This window comes from Hylaeus anthracinus, unplaced genomic scaffold (genome assembly GCF_026225885.1).
Source record: "Hylaeus anthracinus isolate JK02 unplaced genomic scaffold, UHH_iyHylAnth1.0_haploid 12002, whole genome shotgun sequence".
In the NCBI taxonomy this organism is placed as follows: domain Eukaryota; kingdom Metazoa; phylum Arthropoda; class Insecta; order Hymenoptera; family Colletidae; genus Hylaeus; species Hylaeus anthracinus.
This window is the reverse complement of record NW_026534349.1, coordinates 15,485,014-15,508,236: the sequence shown is the minus strand read 5'-3', so window position 1 is coordinate 15,508,236 and position 23,223 is coordinate 15,485,014. Positions and strand designations below refer to the sequence as shown.

Sequence of the window (23,223 nt, the reverse complement as noted above, 5' to 3'; positions counted from 1 at the left end):
ATTTAATATAATCGTCGATTTACAGGGTGATTTAATTATATGACATCTATTAATATTGATGGAAAGCTTGTTCAGCCGACGCCAGCTTCCGAGCCTTATAAATATCGCGCAGCAAACTCGAGACGTCCGACGCCAAAGTTATTATTTTAAACGCTTTCAGGTACTTGGCAAATAACGAGCCGGAACTTCCTTTAATCTCATTAACAATATCGTTGACGAATAAAGTAAATAGTGCTAGAGTAAATAGCGATGGGCTGAATCCTGAGGAGCATCGGAAGACAGTATAACGGGCCTCACATGCAACTTGTTAATTTTGACTGTTTGTATGTGACTAATTAGTCAACTCTCGGGCCAATCTAATTCAGCCGCGTGAAAATATAAAAAATATAAAAGATGTAGCAATCGACGATCCCTAAGGCACTTCTGAAACGTTTCCATTTGCAACCAGTGGAGAATCTGATGGAGTCGAGAAACTGTGAACGATGATGCTTTCAAGGAATCGAAAGAAATCGAAAGAAAGAGGGTGAATAAAGGGTTTACGAATTATTAGGTTGGTGTAAATAGAATGAAACTGAAGATCCAAAAACTTCAAGCACGAAAACACGTATCTTTAAACATTCAAAGTTCGGTAGACTTGCAAAGGGACCTCGAGAGGGATATCCAAGTACAAAGAGTTAAATTACTCCATGATTCCTCGAGATTCTATGTGTCGACTGTGATGGACGGATATTTGCGGATTGTCACAAGAACCAAGAGATTTGTGTGTTTGATGGCCAGACTATAAAATCATCTCAACTGATGAAGAATAGATTCTTTATGGCAAGCCTAAACGCAGAAAGGCATAAACCAACTAACTATCGAGCTAAGTGCATCGACTGCATGTTCTAACGTTCACGAAAAGTTTTAGTACGCATCTAGAGGGGAGTAGAAGATGTGCTCTATTTTCAGCCACTCGGATCAGTCACCGTGGATCGTTATCCACGGCGGTTGATCCATTTAAGTGATAAATTGGAATGAAAGAGACCGTTTACTCATCAAGGAAACTCGCAGGTCATGCTGTTGCACAACCACGCTCGCTTACGCGTTGCTCGGGCAACGGAGGCCTTCGTCTTCAGCTCGAGGAGGGAGCTTCTTCCGCATATGGCGTGTTCTCCAGGCCTGGTCCCGTCCGATTACCACCTATTTTTAACTTGCTGACGTTCGCGTAGAACAGCAGACACTGTTGGTAAATTGTGTTAACACTTTGCCTATCGGAATTCTATTCATAGGCTACTTAATTCCAGCGCCTACCTAGCGGATCATATTAACCGTATTTTCGGTCGTCAATTCATTATACTCAATTTGAGGGAACCAGGAGCTTTTAATTTGCGCTTTGAAAATCTTCGGAATTGTATTAGAATTAAATTTAATTCACCTCGACAGCCATCTCCTGGAAAATAGCACGACACTATCTTCTAAATTAGAGAAAGGTTTACGTGCATATGAAACTACGAAGGAATAGAGTTGCTTTCTATTTATAACGAGCGATCTTAATTTTGCACACGCCGCGAGATATTAGACCGCGAGGTCGGAGATATAATGCGACGGCAGTTTTTTAAACAAATCTGAAGAATTCCGTAATCGCCAGACCCTTTATAAATGCTAAATATCTCGAAGCTTTCTCGTTATTGCACCCCAGCCTATCGCATAAGCGCGAAATCCTTTCGCGAGCGGTCGGTAATTTCCCGCGCGGCGAGTCGGCAATGATTAAGCTTTCGTTCGTTCGTCGGTAATTACGCGAAGCACGGAAACACGACGAGGATGTATACAACAACGCGCGTTCACCCTTAGCTACGACTCTTACTCGTTGGTTGATCTCGTTGCCCGCGTCTGATCTTCCCCTTTACCACGCTCGGCGAGCCAATGTTGGCAATAATTGCGTACGCGAAAGGCTCTTGCGAGCGCAACGAGAAACCGCGACGAACGGTGGTCCAACCAGAGAAATTCGTTTATTTTTATAATCACCCAGGCAACTCGATAATAATACCTTTAAATTTGTAATTGGATACTGTTGGATTTTTCTCTTCTTAAAAGAGAAAGTTTTTCGTTTATAAAAACCATCGCTGCGCGTTGGGTTTCTTTGCTAGACACAAGTCAACACAAGTGCAGCTGTGTCCCATCTTGACTTGTTTAGACGAAGTACGGGACCGATAAGGTCTATGGTTATGTGACAAAATTCTTCGTTACTGACCTCGCTTTCATTCGAGCTGCTTCTTTCGTACAGAACAGACGTGCCCTTCCGTATGTTTCTAATAAAGTTTTTAAAGTCAACTTAAATAAAAGTCTAGCTCATTTATTCCACCGCCTATATTTCCAATATGTACAGAAAGACATAGTGTAGGGAAATGGAATGCTAAGAGTGATTCTCTAACACGAGAATCTTCTACAACACTAATAAACAGACTGCGGATCTTCATGCATTTATAGGAAATTTGAACGTACAAGAATCTACAAAATGCAAACAATATGCAAGAATATAAAAAAGATTGAAAGTAAAGTTCACGTTATAATATTTGCAGAACAAAATAAATTCCTATTCCAATTCCAGGTTCAATTTTCGTAGGCACGTCGGCGGAGATTTTATTTTGGATAAAAATCCGCAGTCTACTAATAAACGCGAGAATTCGTCAAACTATCCTCTCTTTAAAAATACTACATCCTCAATTATTAAGAGACTGTACGTACTGGTCGACGACTATGTTCAAATATATATAATAAAAGCGAAGAGCGATGCATTTAATTGTTTCGTGGAGTTTATAGAGAGAGCTCAGAATAAAACCGGTAAACATACAAAAATAATTCGATCCGATAATGGTCGAGAATTTGTTAATGCAAGATTTGAGGAGTTATTTAGGCAGAAAGAAATAAAGCACCAAAGAACAGTACCGTACAACCAACAAAGCAACGAGATAGCGGAGCGAATGAATCGGACGCTACTAGACAGAACGACGAGATGTAATAGAACGCAGTTAAATAATGTTTTGTGATATATATATTTAACCTTATAATAGTTTCTAATAATACTTATAATACATAAAGAAGGAGTAATGCTCATTCATTGAAAACATCATATACCTATCCCGATCCACAACAGAGACGACTTATCTCCGTGAAATATCATTCGAAACCGGTTTCAAGACACCAAAAGCACATTGTGTGCAAAAGGATTCTGTGTCAACGCCTTTTCGTTCCCGAGAAACAAAATAAAATCGTTTAGGACCTGTGGGTGGACCACCCCTAACTCTAGGCCACTCTGTTCACTCCAGGGGCAGTTTTCGAAACGAGCTTCGAACGATGTTTAAATGACATTGATCTTTAACGTACCGAGAATAAACATCGTGAATTTCATCGCCCTTTGAGGAGTGGAAGTGTTTCCTTACGAAGGGTGTTGAAAAGTGGCGAACTGTTCCATCCCTCTAAGGGGTGCCTCTGGGGCGCACGGCGTGGGCGTTGGCATTTCGTGGATCAGGAGATTCCAGGGAATGCATTGAGCCCAAATTCGGGACTGTAGTCCAAAAATTGTGGATTTTATAGGGGGTGGGTTTCCCCGAGAGGGATTTTGAGGGGTGCATTTTGTTGAGGGCATCGAGGAGGGTCGCCCCAAAGGATTATTTGATTTTTTCAACCCCTTCCGTCACCCTTGGCCTCTTCAGAAGTGGCGTTTTTCGACGTGCCCCTCTTTACGAGGGTGACTTAACTCTTTCGTATCAACCCTCGCCAATGCAACTTTGCGCACATTTTGATGACACTTCAAAACTACTCCTCGCGAAGTTTCCCCAAAATCGGTTGAACACTCCCATAGATATGACGTTTTAAAAAAGTGTCCCTTTAATTTTGTCCGTCAGTGCATGTATAATTAAACGTATAATAAAAGTACATTTTATTATTGTTCTAATAAACACTCGATTGTCATAAATGTGTTTCATTGTTCAATCTCTGTAGAGGTAGAACAGTATAACCTCCCAAATTCAACACATTGCAGATAAGAACTATACAGAAAAGTTCGAAAACTGTCTATTATATTTCTTTCTCGAAAACGAAAAGGCGTCGACACAAATCCTTTCGCACACAATGTTTATTAGTGTCGCAGAATAACCCAAAAAAGTTTCATCCAGATCCGTGACATCAGGAGCGCAAGGTCTCTTGTAAGATCCCCGCCTTCTCAAATTTTTATCAACCCCGTTTGACGTCACTTTCAGATATCTCGTTTCGAAAAGAGTGCAGCAAACGACGCTCGAGAACGTCTGCGAGAAGAGGGTGGGTGTATTAGAACATTCGCGTTCGAGAAGAAAAGAAGACGCGGATCAGATGGCGAGGAGAAAGAGAGTCGACCGTGGAACGGGGTGATAAGAAATGAACTTCCGCGGCGACATACTTGTTCCCGGTGGTGGCTTAAGCGTGTACCGTGTCCCTGGCTGCGGAGGAAAACATTGCGGCCGTTTTCTTCCCGCCTCGTAGATTGCCGTCTTATGAAATTACGTGGAACGACTTCGCGACGGAAGATGTCACGTGTCACGAAAAACTACGTACACGGGAAAACCGTTCCGTCGGTTGATGAAAAAGAACCTCTACCGGCAAACGGATGGCCCATTTCGACCTCTGCCCTAACGCCGTTTCAAACTTCGGAGTTATGATCATCGACGTGTCAGCGTCGACGCATTTTGTGAATGTTTCGGGGGATGAACAGCCCGACGTTCGCCCTCTCGGAGGGTTTACGACCGAACCGACGACTGAATGGAACACGCCAGGGCGAACTTCTTCCGACGCTTCATCGTTCATTCGGGTTTTCAGGTTGCTTCGCACTTAAGCGTTCATTTCAGAGAGCGTTAATTTCAATATTCATCATTATCCTTCTTCTCTGACTGCTGAATAGCGATACTGGGTGTTTGTGGTGTCTTGAAACCGGTTTCGAATGATATTTCACGGAGATAAGTCGTCTCTTAGTAATTGAATCTGGCATTCTTAAAAAGAGAGTAGTCGCAGAGATGGGCAAAACCCTAGGCTTCGAATAAATTTGAAGTTTGCTGATGTGTTTGTGTCTCGTTTCCTTCTTTGGAATATGTTCAAAAGAGGAAACGAGACAAACATATCGGCAAACTTCAGATCTATTCGAAGCCTAGGGGTTTGCCCAGGGATTCGAACCGCTGCTGAAACCTAACCCAAACCCAGTTAATGAAGGGAAGATTACTGTAACCCATACTAACCACAAACGAACGGTTCTTGAATTGTAGGAAGAGCGGGTTAACCTGCTCGGAGTGTGTTACTAGTAGAAGAAAACATCCTAGACATCCAGACAAGTCAAAGATATGTGAACTTACAGGCAATATTCAAATCAAATGAAACTAGATTGTTTAAAATGTACGAGTATATATATATATACACTTTAAACAATCTAATTCGGTATATATATAAGCGAACGACGAACGATTACTGCACGTTCTAAGACAAGACTGACGAATGCTTATCATTCGCCCGGTTGTTACAGTTGCTAGTGTTGGGGTTCCCACAAAACTCATAACATGTCCGGTCAAAATAGAGATTCCTTCAAGTGACTGTTTATGCCAATATCTGTACTATTCGTCCGCAAGAAGGGGGCTGGCCAAGTGTTTGCATCCCCGTTCTGCTACATAAGTACAGTAAATGAGTAGTAAATACGAGTAAATGTAAGCACTTGCATGACCTTTTTCTCGCGGATAGACAGTAGAGTAGAAAATAGACAATATTGAAATAAAATTGATTACCGTTTAAAAACATAGTAATAACTATGGTTTTTACTGTATTATTATAACGCGCATACAACCGGGTTACAGATGTCTTGTGTTACCTGGTTAGATGGGTTATTCTATAATACGAAGTACCGGAAGCCGGTACGGGTTAGGTTTCGAATCCCTGGTTTTGCCCATCTCTGGTTTGACGAATTCTCGCGATCCTAACGACTCACAGACGCAAGTTATCGAGTGTCGGAGGACATAGTTTAAGAAACGTAAGAATTTCACGCCTTTCGTGGCGAGTATAGCGTGCGAGCTCGAGCCCGAAGCTAACCGAACACGGTCATCGAGTCCGAAACGTAGACGGCGAATCGAGTTACGTACGCCCTCCATCGGATGGATACCTTTCGCTCCCTGACAGTCTAATCTATTACCATTTACATAATAGACAAACGAAAGAAAAACGAAGTATCGGGGGAAACGAAGGAAACGCCAAGAAAACGTAAAAGCATAGACGACTGGCGCGTCGTTGGATAACTCCACTATATGGCGCACCAGAGAACCTGCAAGTTATAAAACGTTAGTCCCGTGCCGCGTTCTCTGGGGAATATCTAGCTCGAATAAAGTCTCGAAAAGAGGGGTATAAACGACGTCGGGTCTATTACCGAGGCAAACTCTTCGCAAGTCTCGACCTCTCTTGGTGTCTCGAGATGTCGCGAAACGGGGCACAATAGCACCTCAGACCGTGTTAGAAAATCGGAACTGTCAACTATCGATACGCGTGGCATAGGCGAAGGAAGAACCCACTTTTTAATCGTACAACATGGGATGGCTTCGGTACAATTTGTATTTCGACAAAAAATGAAAGGCTAAAACCTCGAGGATCATTTATCATACAGTCGAGTGTCCGTTATAAGCCTGGTCTAGGGGACGTAGGAGTAATTTTAACGTATTATTTTGTTCTCTTTTCTACTGTTAATTAATGATAACAGTAATAATACATTTTATCTTCATGCATAGTCTTATAGATTACTTGCAATTTTCTTAGTACGTCTTTTCGATAAGTTTCATTTTATTTAACGAATCATAATCGCATCCATATATGTACTTAGTTTATAATTTCGACAGTTTTAGCACAAGCTTATACGGGGTAATTTGGCACAAAACATAAAAGAGTGATTAAGTGGGTCATTTCGACTGAGCAACTGCTGACTGAGAGGAAGAGGCTTATTAGGGTCAGTCTTATGACAGGCGTTCGACTGTATTAACACTTTGCACTCGAACGGTGCCGATTTGAACTGTCAACTCGAGCGTCGCTGCTGCGGCGCCCGAGTGATTTGAAGTCTTACATAGTAGCGTAAGTTTTTTTTTTTTTTTAGTGCATGGAAATTTCCCTGATCAATTCATATGTTTTGTATAAACTAGAAAAGACTAAAAAAGGGGAAAAGCCACTGACAATGAGCCATCTGCGATTTCTGAAAACACTTGTCGAACAATTGAGAGGATTATATCGCCAGCAACGAGAGCAAGCGTCTACCTCGCAAGCCGATGAAATCCGACTAAACGGGAAACTTCACGTAATTATAAAAGGGCCAAAAAGGGACTTCAAAGTTTGTTCTGACCGTAACGCGCCTGGAGGTAGGCGGGAAATTTCGTATTACTATGATACGTGTCCTGACAAACCTAGGATGCATCTTGGATATTGTTTTCCAAAATATCACACCAAACTAATTACAGAGTGTAATATTTATCGAAGTTTGTTGTTTTCGACATATAAATGAATAAACTGGTGAAATTTTATTATTTGTATACGTTTGTTTGTTTATAAATGTTTTTAAAGTACTTGTAAAGTGTTTGCCAAATTTGGCCGAAATCGTCTGGAGCTGTTGGTTCGCGCAAGTGAAAAAGGCCTCGAGTGCAAAGGGTTAACACTTTAACTACCGGGCTATTTACAAACACTCTCTAATTCAAAAAAGAATTTTCTACAGTAGCATATGCCAATCTAGGCTGACAATAATTCCCCCATACTGTTACTGGGTAACCATCAACACAATAAATAAATTCGAATAGCTAAATACTCCAATTAAAAAGCCTATAAATAGGCTCCCGGTAAATAAAGTGTTAAGAAATATCGAGATGTACTATACATGGAGACCCTTTGCAAAATTGGCAACTCTAAAAACAAAGTAGCACGCACCAAAAATAAATCGAATATGTGATGTGAGTGCGTGTGTGTATCACTGCGTGGAGGAGACCATAGACGAGCGCGATTATGTTGTTCGGCTAACATAAGCTATCATTCATTCATTCATTTATTTAAAGTGCGTAACTTATACAAAGTTATTGCAATACTGCTTACTTATTACTAGCTTATTTCCATTCTTCTTATCATCGTCTTACACGACTCCTGCATTGCGTTAATGCTGTTTGTAGTATCTCTTACTTCTCATCTTTTGGGACCTGCTGGCCCCCCTCTAGCTCGGGTACCTCGGGGTTGCTAAGCCCGTACTGTAGCTACAAACACCGCTACAGCCCTTGAGGGCTAACATAAGCTATCGATTTAAATTTTAAAAGAATCGAAGACCGTCAGCTGCATAGAGAAAAATTGACGGCGAAAAATGCGTCGCGTCGTTTTGAATTCAGTTAGTTATTAACGAGTCGTTTAAAGAGAACCGTGAGAGTCGACAGCCGAGACGAATGTATGTTTTTCCCTATCCTTATCTTTTTTTTCCGCAATAAACATATTCTAACATATTTCATCATTTCTTTCCTACGTTATTTCCTACAGATATTTATCTTCAAGACTCCTGCAAAATAGAGATTTATCATATTAAAAAATATATTGAGATATACACGAAGACCCTACGCAAGATTGGCAACAATAGAAACAAAGTATCACGCAACTCGTCAAAAAATAAACATCAGATATTTATCTTCAAGACTCGTGGAGGGTAGAGATGTATCATACTAAGAAATATATTGACATATACACGAAGACCCTATGCAAGATTGCCAACTATAGGAACAAAGTAGCGCGCAACTGGCCCAAAACAAACATCAGATATTTACTCCCAAGAACTCGTGGAAGAGACGTCCGTCGAGCTCAACTCGAACAATGTCTGGATGCGTTACCGCGACGGGCGGGCTCGAATTTACACGCGAAATCCGTTCGCGACGACGATTTACCGGCTACGTGCCGAATTTCGTGTAATATCGAATACGTTGATGGAAAGTTAAACGAGAGGGAACGGCGAAACTAGGCGTGGGACGCGGAAAGGACATTGGATAGCAACGAATCGGGCTATCCGTCGATCTGGCTTGCACCATCGAATCGTACGCTCGGCAAACTAGGTGGTTCGTGCTCGCGCGCGCGACGTTACCCGCCAGGATAGCACCTAATGTAATCACGATAATGGCCGTGCCGGGTCAACCAAGAGCCCTACGCCATCGCTCTCGGCATCCCAGACATTCCTGTATCATCGCGTGATCTGGACATGAAAGGGGAAGAGGAATGGGAATGAAGCAGCAGCGGCGGGCAGCGGGGGCGGCGGCAGGACGAAGAGAAGGACGAACCAGGAGGAGGACGTTACGAAAGGGAGGGGTACGAAACGGTACTCTGGTGGAATCCCGATTGCCGCACGTTAACAAATTACCGAACAATCGTCGCGCATCGACAGAATTGCTACACGTCGTTCGATTAGCAAAAAATAATTCGCATATCGTATCGTCGTTCTTCCTTCGAGCGTTGATTCGTTGCGAAAATTCATTAGTTGGAAATCGGAAAGCGCCGCGAGCTTTCCGGGCTTTTAGGTTTATTAAATAAACTCTTTTGCGTATCTGAGACGAATAAAGAGTTTATTTTTCATCGATAACTGTTTCGTTTTACTGTTCGAAGTTGGGGGCGTTCCCATTTTAGAAGGGTCTATCCCAGAATGGAAAGGATAGGGAAAGCGACCACCTCTCACAGACAATTTTCCATTCGATCCGAATCGCTACTCCGTGGCGACAATTTTATTACGATTTTTACGACGTGTTGTCGTCCGACACGAACGAACGCGTACGGGGATTCCTGAATGCCAGTGAATTGTTCGCGCGGCGATCATCGGATACCATTTCAAGCTAGAATCGAAGCAGCGCCGCTTCGAACAGACTCCAAATGAGGGCCTAGGTGTAAAAGCGTGTACAATCGACGAAATCTTCGGCTCGTGAATTTAGTGACGAAGCGTGAACTATGAATGGTCAACTTTAACGCGTTGCACCGTAAAAATCGATCGCTCGACGCAACCGAAAACGGGAAGCATCCGTATCAATAATTCCAGAGTTAAAAATTCACGAAAACAGTGTGTCGATAAAATTGAAAGAAGCTACGAACCCTCAAAGCTTATATCTTTTAAACAATTGTAAGCCATATTGCGTATACCTGACCACCTCGCTCAGAAATCTCCACCGGATACATAAATTCATCCCTTTCTGCCAATCCCTTGAGTCCTATCACATCCCTTTCCGCACAATACACCTAATTTTAGAATGGACCCTTTTCCAGATTAAGAGCATCAAAGATTTCCCAAACAGATACTGATCCCTTCTTTGAACAATACATGTCCTTCTCAATTAGAAAATTTTCTCCTTTCCGTTTCTAAGGCGAAGAGAACTCGCTCAAAAACCAAGTCTTGTAAAGTGCGGAACGCATCGTTGTACAATTTTAATAAATATCTTTAAAAATAAAACCTTAGCGTAGTCTCTCGACAACGAGAAGGCAGTCAAGCTAGGTCCGCGGTAAAGCCCGGTTGAAAATAAAATCTAACCGTCCGCAGTATCAGCATCTTGCGTCTTTTGCCCTATCCCGTTTGTTGACCATCCTTACACAATTATGAATCGAAGGAACTGATAACTAAACTCTCCTTCAAATTTCACGTGAACTGCAATGCATGTTAATATCACGAAAATTCCCGACGTAGAATGACCCGGCCGTAATATTCTTCTTAGCTCGACAAGGCAACAAGGAAGTGGTCCAGAGTTGGTCGATGGACGTCGCGGCGAGCACGGAAAGTGGCCAACAAGGTGGACAGAAGGAAGTAGCAGGTGCCAGTGAAACGAGAAACGAGCCCGTTAAACGAATTAACGTTCACCGTGGTTCGCCAGCAACTCTTCTTCAACTGCGGCGACTCCGAGGAACGCTGGCGCGCAAGCTATCCGTGAAACCGACGGAAACTTTACCTTCCAAAGCTGAATTCCCACTAGCGCGCAAAGCGACACGATGCTCAACCGACTATCTTATGTATACGGGATGAACCGCCTAACTTTGCCACCTTCAACGGCTCTTAAAACGACTATTATCGAGCGTTAAAAAAATATTATATACATGTAGAATATTATATTATTAGGTCATCCCGTAAGTAACCTTTTTCCTGTAACCTGTAACCTTTTTCCATCTTTTAGTCATCGTCTTAATTCCATCGTTTCAAAATGTTGAAGATTTTGATTTAAAAGACACATACAGTATTGGTGAATTTTTTTTAATTAAAAAATGTTCCAGTAATCAAAATAGATGGTAATCGCTTAGCACAAGGTTCGAAATGTATGATGAATGTGATACAAAATTCTATTTATGTATGTTTTTTTTATCGTTATCCTTGTTATGTATGGTCAAAATAAAGATATCTTTTTATGGTAGTATCAGAAACGACGTTACTTATGGGATGATCTAATAATATATACTATTATGCACTGTATCACTAAGGCTGAGACACTCTGTATATATTAGTACTATTTCAAATCGTTTACATTATTCAGCCTAGCTTGCATCACTTTCTTCTGTTAAAGTCAAACAAATGCAAGAATTTTTTTTTTAAGGGAACATAAATCAGAGTTCCCTAATCAGGTACCACACCTGTCCCACGGTTAATTACATCTACATATATATCACGGTTCGTTAAGGTAACTAATCAACCTCTCCTATCTACCTGACACGCCATGATATATTAATAAATCAGTAACGTTCCGGAGAAGACAGAATCCCTGTGATATATCAATTACACACAAGACTTTAAATAGAATTCCGAAACGCGCGATAAGAGTGATAGCTACGCCAATGGAAGACGAACGAAAAGCACTTCTGAGGATTTTCTACCTAGTTCGATATTCATTTGCTACGCCAATATACAAACTTTAAGGGGTAACAACACTCTAGAGGTTGAAAAAAAAGGCCTAACTTTGATAATTAATTTTCAAAGTATCGCAAAAGGAATAGGATTTCTTTTTGCTGGGTTTATTTAACACATATTGAAGTATAAACAAAAATTGGTGTATTATAATTTTAGTACAAAATGGCGAGTCTCCAGAATTGACTTTATTTAAAACGCCTTCACAAGAGGACGGTTTCCTCGTTGTGTGTAACATTTGAAACAATAAACCAACAAATTTTATATGTACAGTGTTGACTATAGAAGCACGTAGCGCTTTTTTTATTTAATGTAAACTTTCGTTTTTATTAACAATTTACTATTTACTTTTTGGCCAAAAAATGGATCAGTGCGCTACTTTTACAATATTTGATTTAAAAAGAAACCTACGTACTTCTACAGCCAATAGTATATAGATTATAAAATTTGTTGGTTGTTTATTCCAGATTTTATACACAACGAGGAAACCGTCCTCCCGTGAAGACGTTTTAAAAAAAGTCAATCTTGAAGACTCGCTTTGTCGCCGCCATTTTGTATTAAAATTATAATACAACAATTTTTGTTTATTCTTCAATATGTCTTAAATAAACCCTGTAGAAAGAAATTCTATTCCTTTTGCGATACTCTCAAAATCAATTATCAAAGTTAGGCCTTTTTTTCAGCCTGTATAGTGGTGTTACCCCTTAAACAAACTCCACGAAATTGTTGTAAATACAACGCTACAGCGCCCGGAAATCAACCAGCCATCCTACAGCGTTTGGGTGACGCAACAGGAGGAAGTACACTGCGATGGATAACTATAGCATCACTGATGTTATTAAGATTTTTTAAACTTCAAAGAAAAATTCAAAGAAAGTAGTTGGTTAATATGAAAAAGCGATGTAAATAATTAGTTTCAGAGGAAATACACTGAAGTAGTCTAAGCATGTATCGAGATAAAGTCGAAAAACATTATAGAATCGGTGCAAAACTATAGCACCACCTTCATTTTCATCACACTTCACGCGTGTTTGTCACAAAATTTTCATCTAATTCAGAGTTTTATTTATTAATTAATACAATGTCACGCGGTAAGTATCTTACTGAGAAAGAGCAAGGTGAAATTTCAGCTTACAACAAGCTGGAACTGCAATTAGGGAAATTGCACGTAAACTTGGGCGATCCCCTAAAGTAATATCAAATTTTTTACGTAATCCGTCGAAATATGGCTAAAATAAGGAAGGAGGGCCTAAAAAGAAACTGTCCCCACGTGCTGAGAGGCAGATTATTAAAATTGGAAGCAATGGTTTGAAAAGCTGTCGGGAAATTGCATCGGAATGTAAACTCGAAGTGTCACGTAGGATCATTCAACGTGTCTTTAGAAGGAATCCAAAACATTGCCAGACAAAAACTAATTTCAGCACTAGTTCTTTTTAAACGCCACAAAATAGCAAGAATGGAATACGCCTGCGAAAACATGAATAAAAACTGGGATCATGTAAGTTTAATGTTAATCGACAAATTAAGAGGTGACATTATTTTCTTCCATTTAACGTTCTTTGTTAGGAAATATTTTCCGATGGGGAAAAGTTCAATCTCGATGGCCCAGATTCCCAGATGAGTTCAGTTGTTACTGGAGAGACCTACGAAAAGACCTAAAATATTTCTCTAAACGCAAGTTTGGAGGGGGAACGTTAATGATATGAGCTGCGTTTTGCTCGAGTGGCAAGTTGGAATTAGCGTTTCCTTCATCCAGAGTGAATAGTTTAGAGTACATTGAAATATTGGAGAACAATTTGTTGTCGTTTATTCATTCGAAGAACCACATTACTTGGATGTATCAACAAGATAATGCCCCAATACACAAAAGTCGAGGAACACTAAGGTGGTTTCAAGCACTTAATATAAATTTATTCAAATGGCCAGCATGCTTCCCGGATCAAAATCCGATGGAAAATTTATGGGGTATGATGGTACGGCGTATTTATGCACACAACGAACAATTTTCGAGCATTTCGCAGTTAAAAAAAGCTGTACTAAAATCCTAGAATGAAATTAACGATGAAATTTTGAAAAAACTAGTTGGGAGTGTGTCAAGTCGCATTTTTGAGTTAATCGAGAAGAAAGGAGGTCCTACTCATTAGTAAATCGTTCCCTTTTATTCATTGAAATTATAATGTAATTATTACATATATTATTATTATGTATGTAATTATTACATTATAATTTAATATTGTTATCATGTTATAATTCCATTGGCGCTATAGTTGTGCACCCATGAAGTATCTATAGTATTATTATTAGTTGTCTTAGATAAATGTTATGTTCGCCCTTTCATCATTGCCATAATATATTTGTAGCCTCTTTCGCTATTAAAAATTAGAAATTATTAATTAAATCTACAAAACGCACAAAAATTGTAGCGGTGCTATAGTTATGCACACCGCAGTGTACGACGAAAGTGGCAACGCAAATGAGGCAAACAATCGCGAAACTGTTCTGGACTATCCGACAGTATTGCGCGAAAGAGACAATCCTATTCCTGGCTAGCAGGAAATCAAAAGGCAATGATCAATGTATACAAATCGGTACGTATGCATATTTCGCCTTTGATAGTTTCGTTCATTTGCATATTCGGCAAACTATCGAGCCCCTTTGAAATTTATACATTCGAACGTATCCGACACGGGTCGAACAACCCAGGGAAAATAACACGATCCACGAACGGAGCTTTCCGTCGAAATGGCCGAGAGCTCGGTCGTTACGCGACGAATCGGCCCCCGATTACGTATGCCGAAGCGAAAGATTATCGCTACCATCGGTATTTCGCAGCCTTAATTGCGAGCAACGTCGGCGGATAATTGATGAAGTAACGCGATTACGCGTATGGTTGGATAATTCTGTGGATTGTTAGAAAAGCCGCCATCGCAGAACGTCGATAATCGATCGCGTGTACAATCGGTTCGTTCCATCCTGCGTTGCACCGGATACAACGAATTCACGAAGCTGTTTCTCTGTCTTTCTGAACGACCGTAATGCAATGCAACGAATACTCTATCGCGACCCCTCGACACCCCACTTCGGCTCTAATAAAACAGAGATGGAAAAGAAAAGAAAGGGAGTACAAATGAAAGGAATGAATGTCCGTTTCTTTATGTTCTTCATTCGTTCCCCTTTTCGCTTCGAAGCTCAATGTTTCTCCGGTATCGACGAACCTCGCGTCAGAACAAACGAACGATACTATGTTAACACTACGCTACCTAGTCTACTTGACCCACGTACGTCGAACTCCATTTTAAAATTACTCGATGATGATACTATTGTTTCGTTATACAACTTACTAAAATAGGACATGATATTAATTAATGTCAATATTACGGTGGGACTTCCCATGAACGCGGAAAATTCAAATTCAAGTATTCAATTTTTTATAACTCCTGACGAATGCAAACCCGCGTCGTTTATAGTAAAATGCATAAAGTAGGGTATTATATAAATAAGTCGAATGTAGGGCACTAACACGTGATTGTAGAACGAATTTATCAAAAGTAAAGCATTTACCAACGCGGTAGAAATTACAACTGATGGAGCCATCTACCATCAGCATACCCAAGTTTTTCACCATAGTCGATAACTATAAGCTTACTCGATAACATGTAGGTAGGTAACTAGAGAGACTAGTGAACCTCCTCTTACCATTTGGGTTGGAACTACCAACATTATCGACTCAGGATAAAATATAAATTAGCGTAATTTGGAAGAGTTGAAACTGAATATATCAAGAGATATTTATCCCACAAGGATTGAGATCTGGCTCTAGACAGCGTGTTAGATCTGATGACTTTTATACTAGGACAAAGCATATAGTAGAATGGCTCAAGCGGTATTAGACTGAGATTGTGATATAGACTAGTTGTATGAAATACTTTAAAAAAACAAAAGAGAGCAATATTACTATTAAACTATATATGATATTATTTTGTAGTTGAGATAAGATAGGTTTAATTGTTAAATGAGAATAGGGGAAAGGGAAGCTCTGAATTAATAAACGAAATGTTCATGTGTTCTTAGACTGAATAATTGGAAGTATGACAGTATGAGAGGAAACAGGATATGACAATGTAAGGTATGCTAAAAATAAGGGAGAATGTAACTTGAAGTATAGACTTTAGACAAACGCTATGTATCTGTTGGGAACAAAGTTATATCTATAAGATTATGGAAATTGTTATGGAAAAGTGTTAAAACAGTTCTGATAAGAACTCCGCTTGAAATAAAATGGAAAAAATAGAAATATAGTGGAATACCTTCTACGGTTGATGTAGTGGCTCTGCATGGACATCGTAGTATGGACATCGTAGTGGGTCTGCTTGGCTCTCCAGCATAAGGATGTGGTGCAAAGAATCTGTAAAAGAACGCAAAACATAATGATCAGTTTCCGCAGTTACCATTTAATCCTTTATTTACTGGAGGGACGTAAGTCCTGTCAATTTTCTCATGGTACTGTATTAATTAAACACTTTGAGACCTATTGTGACTTTCAAGTCCACTACTATAAAGTTAGTTTTTAATTGGTAGCAAGAGCTTTTTTTATTTTTGAATGATTGTTAGAGACAAGTTTATAATACAAGACCAAAATGGACACTTACATTTTAAAGACTTTTGAGAAATTCAATAAATAAAGGAATAAGAGATATGAATTTTAAAAAAGAAGTATGTATTCAGAGATACTTACACTCTCCATTTGTTGAGCATTGCCCCAAAATCCACTTCAGTGATGCACTGACTCTAACATCGGTATCGAGCAAGTTTTGTTAAATTAGAAAAAAGAAAAATAGAAAACTACTAACGCGACCGAAACTTGTAGCCGCCGAACAACCGTGACTCTACCTCGCGATTACAAAACTGAAAGAGCCACGATGCTCTGGTAAGAATTTATAATACGTGATAAACACTGAAGCTATTTCGCGTGCACCTAAAATTTAAACGAAAATCTACTTGATACAGCTGTGTATCGAAACAAATAAGAAACTTCTACGCAGTAAACACTGACTCTATGACCGCATTGCGCGCGGTCACCAAATTCCTGAAAGAAAGATGGGGAGGGGGGAAGAGGAAATGAAAACACGATCGAGCAAGCACATCTGTGCCTTCATAATATTTTTTTTCTTTCTATTCTAGTGCTAGTCGTTGAAATACTAAATTTTCTAGAATTACACTAATCGCTCACCCTTGTTATTGAAAGGTCTCATTATGGTCTAAAGGTGTTATTGAAGAGGTCACTAAGTCTTGAGAAAGAAAGTAATTGTGCTCGTGATTTTGTCGTATTGTATACGACAAATACGTAAACGTAATACGTAATACGTGAAAAATACGTAAACGACGATTTTGTATATCGTATCGATAACGAATCAAAATTCGTTAGTTAACCCTATTTCCGTAACATATTATTGTACGATCGCGTAGCTTTTACAGGAATTGAAACTTGCTACAGAAAATTTAACGCAAACACAATTTCGTTAACTTTACAAAGACGGTTTAGTCAAGAAAGCAATTGCATGAAATACCAGAAAATACTTAACCGCGATCGAATTACAATAACATGACGCCATTTTAAATTGGCGAAAAATTTCGTGTTAAAAGAAAGTTTGTATTAATATCGTTGATTTTATCTCGACAATGAAATGATCAGTTATTAAATCATGTAACACGTTTACGACCGATAACGACTTACACGAAAGACAATATATATAAACGAAAAATATAAATGATCTTGTCACCTTTTCCTTTGAATAAATTACCAGTTTTCGATTGCATCTACCAAGCTTCCTTCGTAAGACTCCACTTCGAATGGCGCCAATTCTCAAAGCATCATGGCGTCGGTGGTGTGAATCTCGCGTTTGAATTTGCATCGGTAACCTGTAACAGAAAATAGAGGTAAATTTAACGCCTATTTGTCGAAATAATGATAGTTATGCTTTAATTACACAACAATCGAACACGAAATTGCAAAATATTGTTTAATTCGGAAAGGGATAATATCAAATGATACCGAATAAAGGAATACGTAACGCGGAGCTAGTCGAACTTTTGTCACGATGCTAATTGAATTTATGATCGAAAATCTATTAGTATTAGATTAAAGCACGAATAGAGAGTTGACAAGAATAATAATAGTGATTATATGACAATGGATACGCGATAGATACCTAATTAGTCTCGGAACACAGGATACACGATACGTCTTGTCGCAACTGCTTCCAAGGGACGAATTGAAACGAATGACGTAATCGTGGTCCCCAGCCAATATGGCAGCCGGGCCGGGTTTGTTCGCGCATGCGCGGCGAACATAGCATCAATAACGTATACGCACGATTAAGAAGGGGTATCTTAATTACCCCCTGCATAATTTTACAAATACATTGATGATTTATGGATAAAGATGGGACAATATACAGGGTGTCTACGTATAAGGTCGGACATACGCAGGGTGTCAATTGTACAACAAATTTCCAACAAAAAATTACTCTTGAACATTTTCTTTGTGTCGCCTTATTCTCGAGAATTTTCACTTTTAATATTTTTTCTTCGTTTTCGACTTGACAATCCTTAAACGGCCATAGCTCCACCGAATTACAGTGCAAACTTGAAAGTAAGTATACCATTCGAAAGAGCGTTAAATTTCCCATCTCCCTGATGCCAAACCAAATTTTATTACGTAGATTTAACAAGTAAAAAATTAGGTCAAACTTTACAATGTGAAAATTTTTAAAAATTTTACTTTTTCTGTATTCGTTTTTCGGTTTCAAAGACATACAGCCAGGGACAAAAATGAGTGGACAGTTACTGGAAGTAGGTAAAGATGAAGTTTAATCAAATTAACGTAACTGTTATAAATTTCAGTTCTATTAATTATATATCCGTACAATATGTACATTATGTAGTGAATAATTGAAGTTTATACTTGCATCTTTGTGTAAACATGCTGTAGTTAACGAAACTGATAGCTATTTAGCAGCAGACAAAAATAAGTGGACACTTACTAAAATACGTGACAAATGCAATACATATTGAAATTAATACTTGGTATTGCCACCTTTTGCTTCTATTACTGCTTCCAGATGTTGAGGAATACTTTTTATTAAATTTTCGATATAATCTTTATCAATTTTTTCAAATTCAAACTGTAACCTTTTGAAAAAATCGATCTTTTTATTTCGTTGATCCAATGGAACTTTTGCGTTCAGTAAACTCCATAAATTTTCTATAGGATTCAAATCGGGACTCTGAGCCGTCTATTCAAGCAATTTAATATTAGAGTCCTCAACAAATTTTTTAGTTTTCTTATCAGTATGCTTGGGGTCGTTATCTTGTTGGAAGACAAATTCGTCGTCGCAACCCATCTTTACTACTGCTTCTTCTAAATTTTTATTTAGAATATCATTATATTTGTCTGCATTTATAATTTCATCGATTTCTGCTAATGTACCAACTCCATTCCATGAAAAGCACCCCCACACCATTAATGATCGTCCGCCAAATTTAACTGTGGATGTAATAAATGCTTTTTTATATGCTTCATTTTTTTCCTTTAGACTTGGTCCTTTTTTTTAATTGCCGTAACTCAAATTTACTTTCGTCGCTCCAAACTATATTTTTCCAGAATGCTAGTGGTATATATTAAAATATTTTTTTGCAAATGCTAAACGTTTTCTCATATTAATTTTATTGATGTATGGCTAGCGTCTAGCCTTGCAACATCCTAATCCAGCTTCGTGCAGTCTTCGTTTCATTGTTTTTGTTGAAACTTTTAATCCCATTATTTCTGCAATACTATTCAAAAGCTGAGACTTCAAGGAAATTTTTCCCGAAGAGTGCCCGCCAAACAACTATGTCTTTGAAACCGAAAAACGAATACAGAAAACGTCAAATTTTATTTAATTTTCACAATGTAAAGTTTGACCTATTTTTTTACTTGTTAAATCTACGTAATAAATTTTGGTTTGGCATCAGAGAGATGGGAAATTTAACTCTCTTTCGAATGGTATACTTAGTTTTAAGTTTGCACTGTAATTCGGTGGAGTTATGGCCGTTTAAAGATTGTCAAGTCGAAAACGAAGAAAAAGTATTAAAAGTGAAAATACTAGAGAATAAGGCGACACAAAGAAAATGTCTACGAGTAATTTTTTGTTGGAAACTTGTTGTAGAATTGGCACTCTGCGTATGGCCGAACTTATACGCAGACATTCTGTATAAAGGCAATATATAAATAATAAGGACAAATATATAAATTTCATTACCTTTTTACAGAATGATGATAACATTAACAGATGCAAGACATTTTTTTAGTAACAATGATTCAGTTTGAAAGAGTAACAAAAATCATCAAAGTATTATTATTTAATATACATTTTATAAAAAATATATAGCGTGTAACAGCATTTGTAAATACATAATTCCTCGTTGTAAAATTTAAGTGTAGGATTTGGTTGTGAATTCAGGCCCCGCAAAAGGTTACGCCGGCCCTGATACTACCATTCCGGCTGCGCATGTGCGAAAAAACCCGGCTCGGTTTGCGTCACGGCCCTCGTTCAAATTTCCAAAAAAGACAAAAGGAAAATTAAACGTCGTTCAATTTTATATCTCAAATAATATTATACATACGCGATCGTGAGTGCCTCAGGTATAATTCACAACTGCGAGATACTCGATTATATGATCAGTTCCCTTGTAAACGGAAGCTGGTTTCCTAAAGAATTAGTAGCATTCCAGAAATCCATCGCGAGCCAATCAAAGACAAGCTCGCTTCAAAGAAGCGCGGAACTTTTAGCGCGCATTTTTTAAAAAACCTTGATACGTATTAGGTCTGCCGGAAAGTTTTGTTCGTTCCAGTTACAAGTTTTTAACAAGAACGCGCATATTCATTAAGAACGATATACAAATTGCAATGATGCTGGCAAGATGTCATAAATAATGATAAAAATTATATTATTCAATAAAATTTATTCAAGATATGAGAAATTTATTATTTTGTGTTATTCTAAAAACGGACAGAACTTTCCGGTAGACCTAATAGAATGAAGTAATAATTTCTACTACTATGAAATTGATTACAAAACAGTAGTAGTTTTATGTGAATCAAGGAATACGACAAATTAATGAGGTTACGTAAAGTTTATTAGAACGAAGTATAACAAATAAATTGCAAACAAAATGCATTACTCAACGATCCGAACGTACATCGAATCAATCATGTTTTTAACAAGTAGCGAACACAATTGTCGCGTATTCGTCAAGATGCTGAGACTAACTATAGACATTGTAATTAATTTACTTACATTCCTAAATCCGTATTCGCACTTGTAGCTTTTCATAAATACATATACACTCTTATCTTACTTAATATAAATTATGGGTTGACAATTTTGGAATCATTTCGCATTCCTATTCGTGAAAGATGATTTTACATCGAGATCGAATTAAGGCGAGCAGAAAATCTTGTACACGTTACTATTAATTAGAATAAAAATCCGTGCACTTGTAGTAACGTGGACAAGTTCTACCAAGAAATTTTTCTCTCTGCATTGCACAAAGGTAGAAAGATCAGTCCTGGAAAAAAATGGCAACTCTGTTCTTTCATTCTCCCTGCAATACATGTATACACGATCGTTTCGAAGCTCCAGAGGCTTGTAATTTTTCGTCATTATCGTTGTTATATTATTACTATTCTAGAAATAAGATTGGAACGATCAGTAACGGTTAACGATTTGCTGAATCCAGTCGAGGTAGTAGGAAACGCGAGAGTAAACCCCTGGAACGCCTGGTTGTCCACAGCCGATTCCCCAGGATACTATCCCAGCCAGCTGCCAGCGACCATGTCGCTCGCAAACCATTGGACCACCTCCATCCCCTTTGCAAGCGTCCTTTCCTTCCTCTCCTCCGGCGCAAATGAATCCTGTATGAAGATTGAAGCCAGGGCCCAATCTCGTTCGTCGCATCTGGTGCTCGCAAACCTGATTGCTCACAACGGGTACATCCACTTCCTTCAGTATGTTCTGGTACTTGCCAAAGTCTCCAAAAGCGTCCTTACCCCAGCCAGTCGTCCAGCATCTGTCGAAATTTGAAACGATTGAAGATTCTTTTCACTCGTCGACGCTACGCAATGAACGAAACTCTCGAGCAGTAATCCAGATAGTAACGATTCAAATTATACCGCAGAGAGTAGAACACTTTCTAACTTTCTAAAGAGATTAACCATTTCACTGTTAAATTAACCCTTATTACTCCTAGAATGTCACTATAGTTGGCTTTCTAGGGAATTGGTTACTTCCCACAGAGTTTGGAAACCAGCAGTTTTAATACTAACGATACAATGGAAAAGAGACACTCACCTGCTTCTTGCAAAATCGTCACGCTTGTCTGGAAGACAAGCAGGGCTGACGTGTGGGTTTTTTTGGAAGTCGACCTGGTGATCGATCCTCAGTATCGCGATATCGTTGTACAAGGTTCCGGCATAAAATTCTGGGTGTACGTGGAGGCTCGCCACGTCTCGTTCGATGTATGGGTAGAACTCGACGTCGTGGTTCACGTCCCATTCACCCAGTCGAACTCGCAGGTCTCTGGCCGCATAAGTTTTCACGCAATGCGCTGCCGTGAGGATGTGTTTGGAGGAAATGAGGGTGCCACCGCAAACGTACACGCTTTCGGTAGGGTCCTTCTTCAGAATAGCGACTTGCCATGGATATTCACCTGTGAATCGGTCGATGAATCTGTTAGTTGAATCTGGTAGAACGTTGCACGATATGTTTTCACTGTCGAGCGCGAATGTAAACTACGTACCGAATTCAGCGTCACCATCGATGTGAGCTGGAGTTTTGATACGTCCATTGATACCCTGAGTGTACCTAGTTCCGCACTGACCCGGCCTAGGTTTCGCCTGTTGTCTCCTCGAACAGCACACCAGACCTGGACCGCATTGTCGAGGGGCACCGCTGACGAATTGTCGCTACAGAGAAAACCAGATTCTTCGTTAAACGACGAACGACGTTTCGATACGGAGCAAAGTAGCTTAATTAACTATAACTCTCTGGCGTTTGGTACGAAGAGTTAGGAGAACCAAAAGGTCTTGGCCAGATGACCTTGTAAGAATTACGGCAAAGTATATATAGTCTGGTTGGATTACGAAAACAAAATCAGATACAAATAAAGGTCGATTCAGACTATACGACACGGACCGTCACGTTCCGGCAACGACACGTACCGGCACCGACACGACAAAACATTCAAACACGCGTTTTAATGGAACTATTCACACT

General features: G+C 39.2%; 1 protein-coding gene across 1 annotated transcript in view; it reads right to left on the bottom strand.

Annotated features, from left to right (window-relative positions):
* Nucleotides 1-21,076: 21,076 nt before the first annotated feature.
* LOC128892488 (uncharacterized) overlaps nucleotides 21,077-23,223 on the bottom strand; it is a 7,540-nt gene continuing 5,393 nt past the window's right edge. Inside the window, exons 6-8 of the mRNA XM_054152930.1 lie at nucleotides 22,748-22,913; nucleotides 22,300-22,657; nucleotides 21,077-22,018 (exon numbers count right to left, since the gene is read on the bottom strand). Coding sequence (XP_054008905.1) covers nucleotides 21,658-22,018; nucleotides 22,300-22,657; nucleotides 22,748-22,913 — 885 coding nt within the window. The 3' untranslated portion in view covers nucleotides 21,077-21,657. The remainder of the gene's footprint in view (nucleotides 22,019-22,299; nucleotides 22,658-22,747; nucleotides 22,914-23,223) is intronic.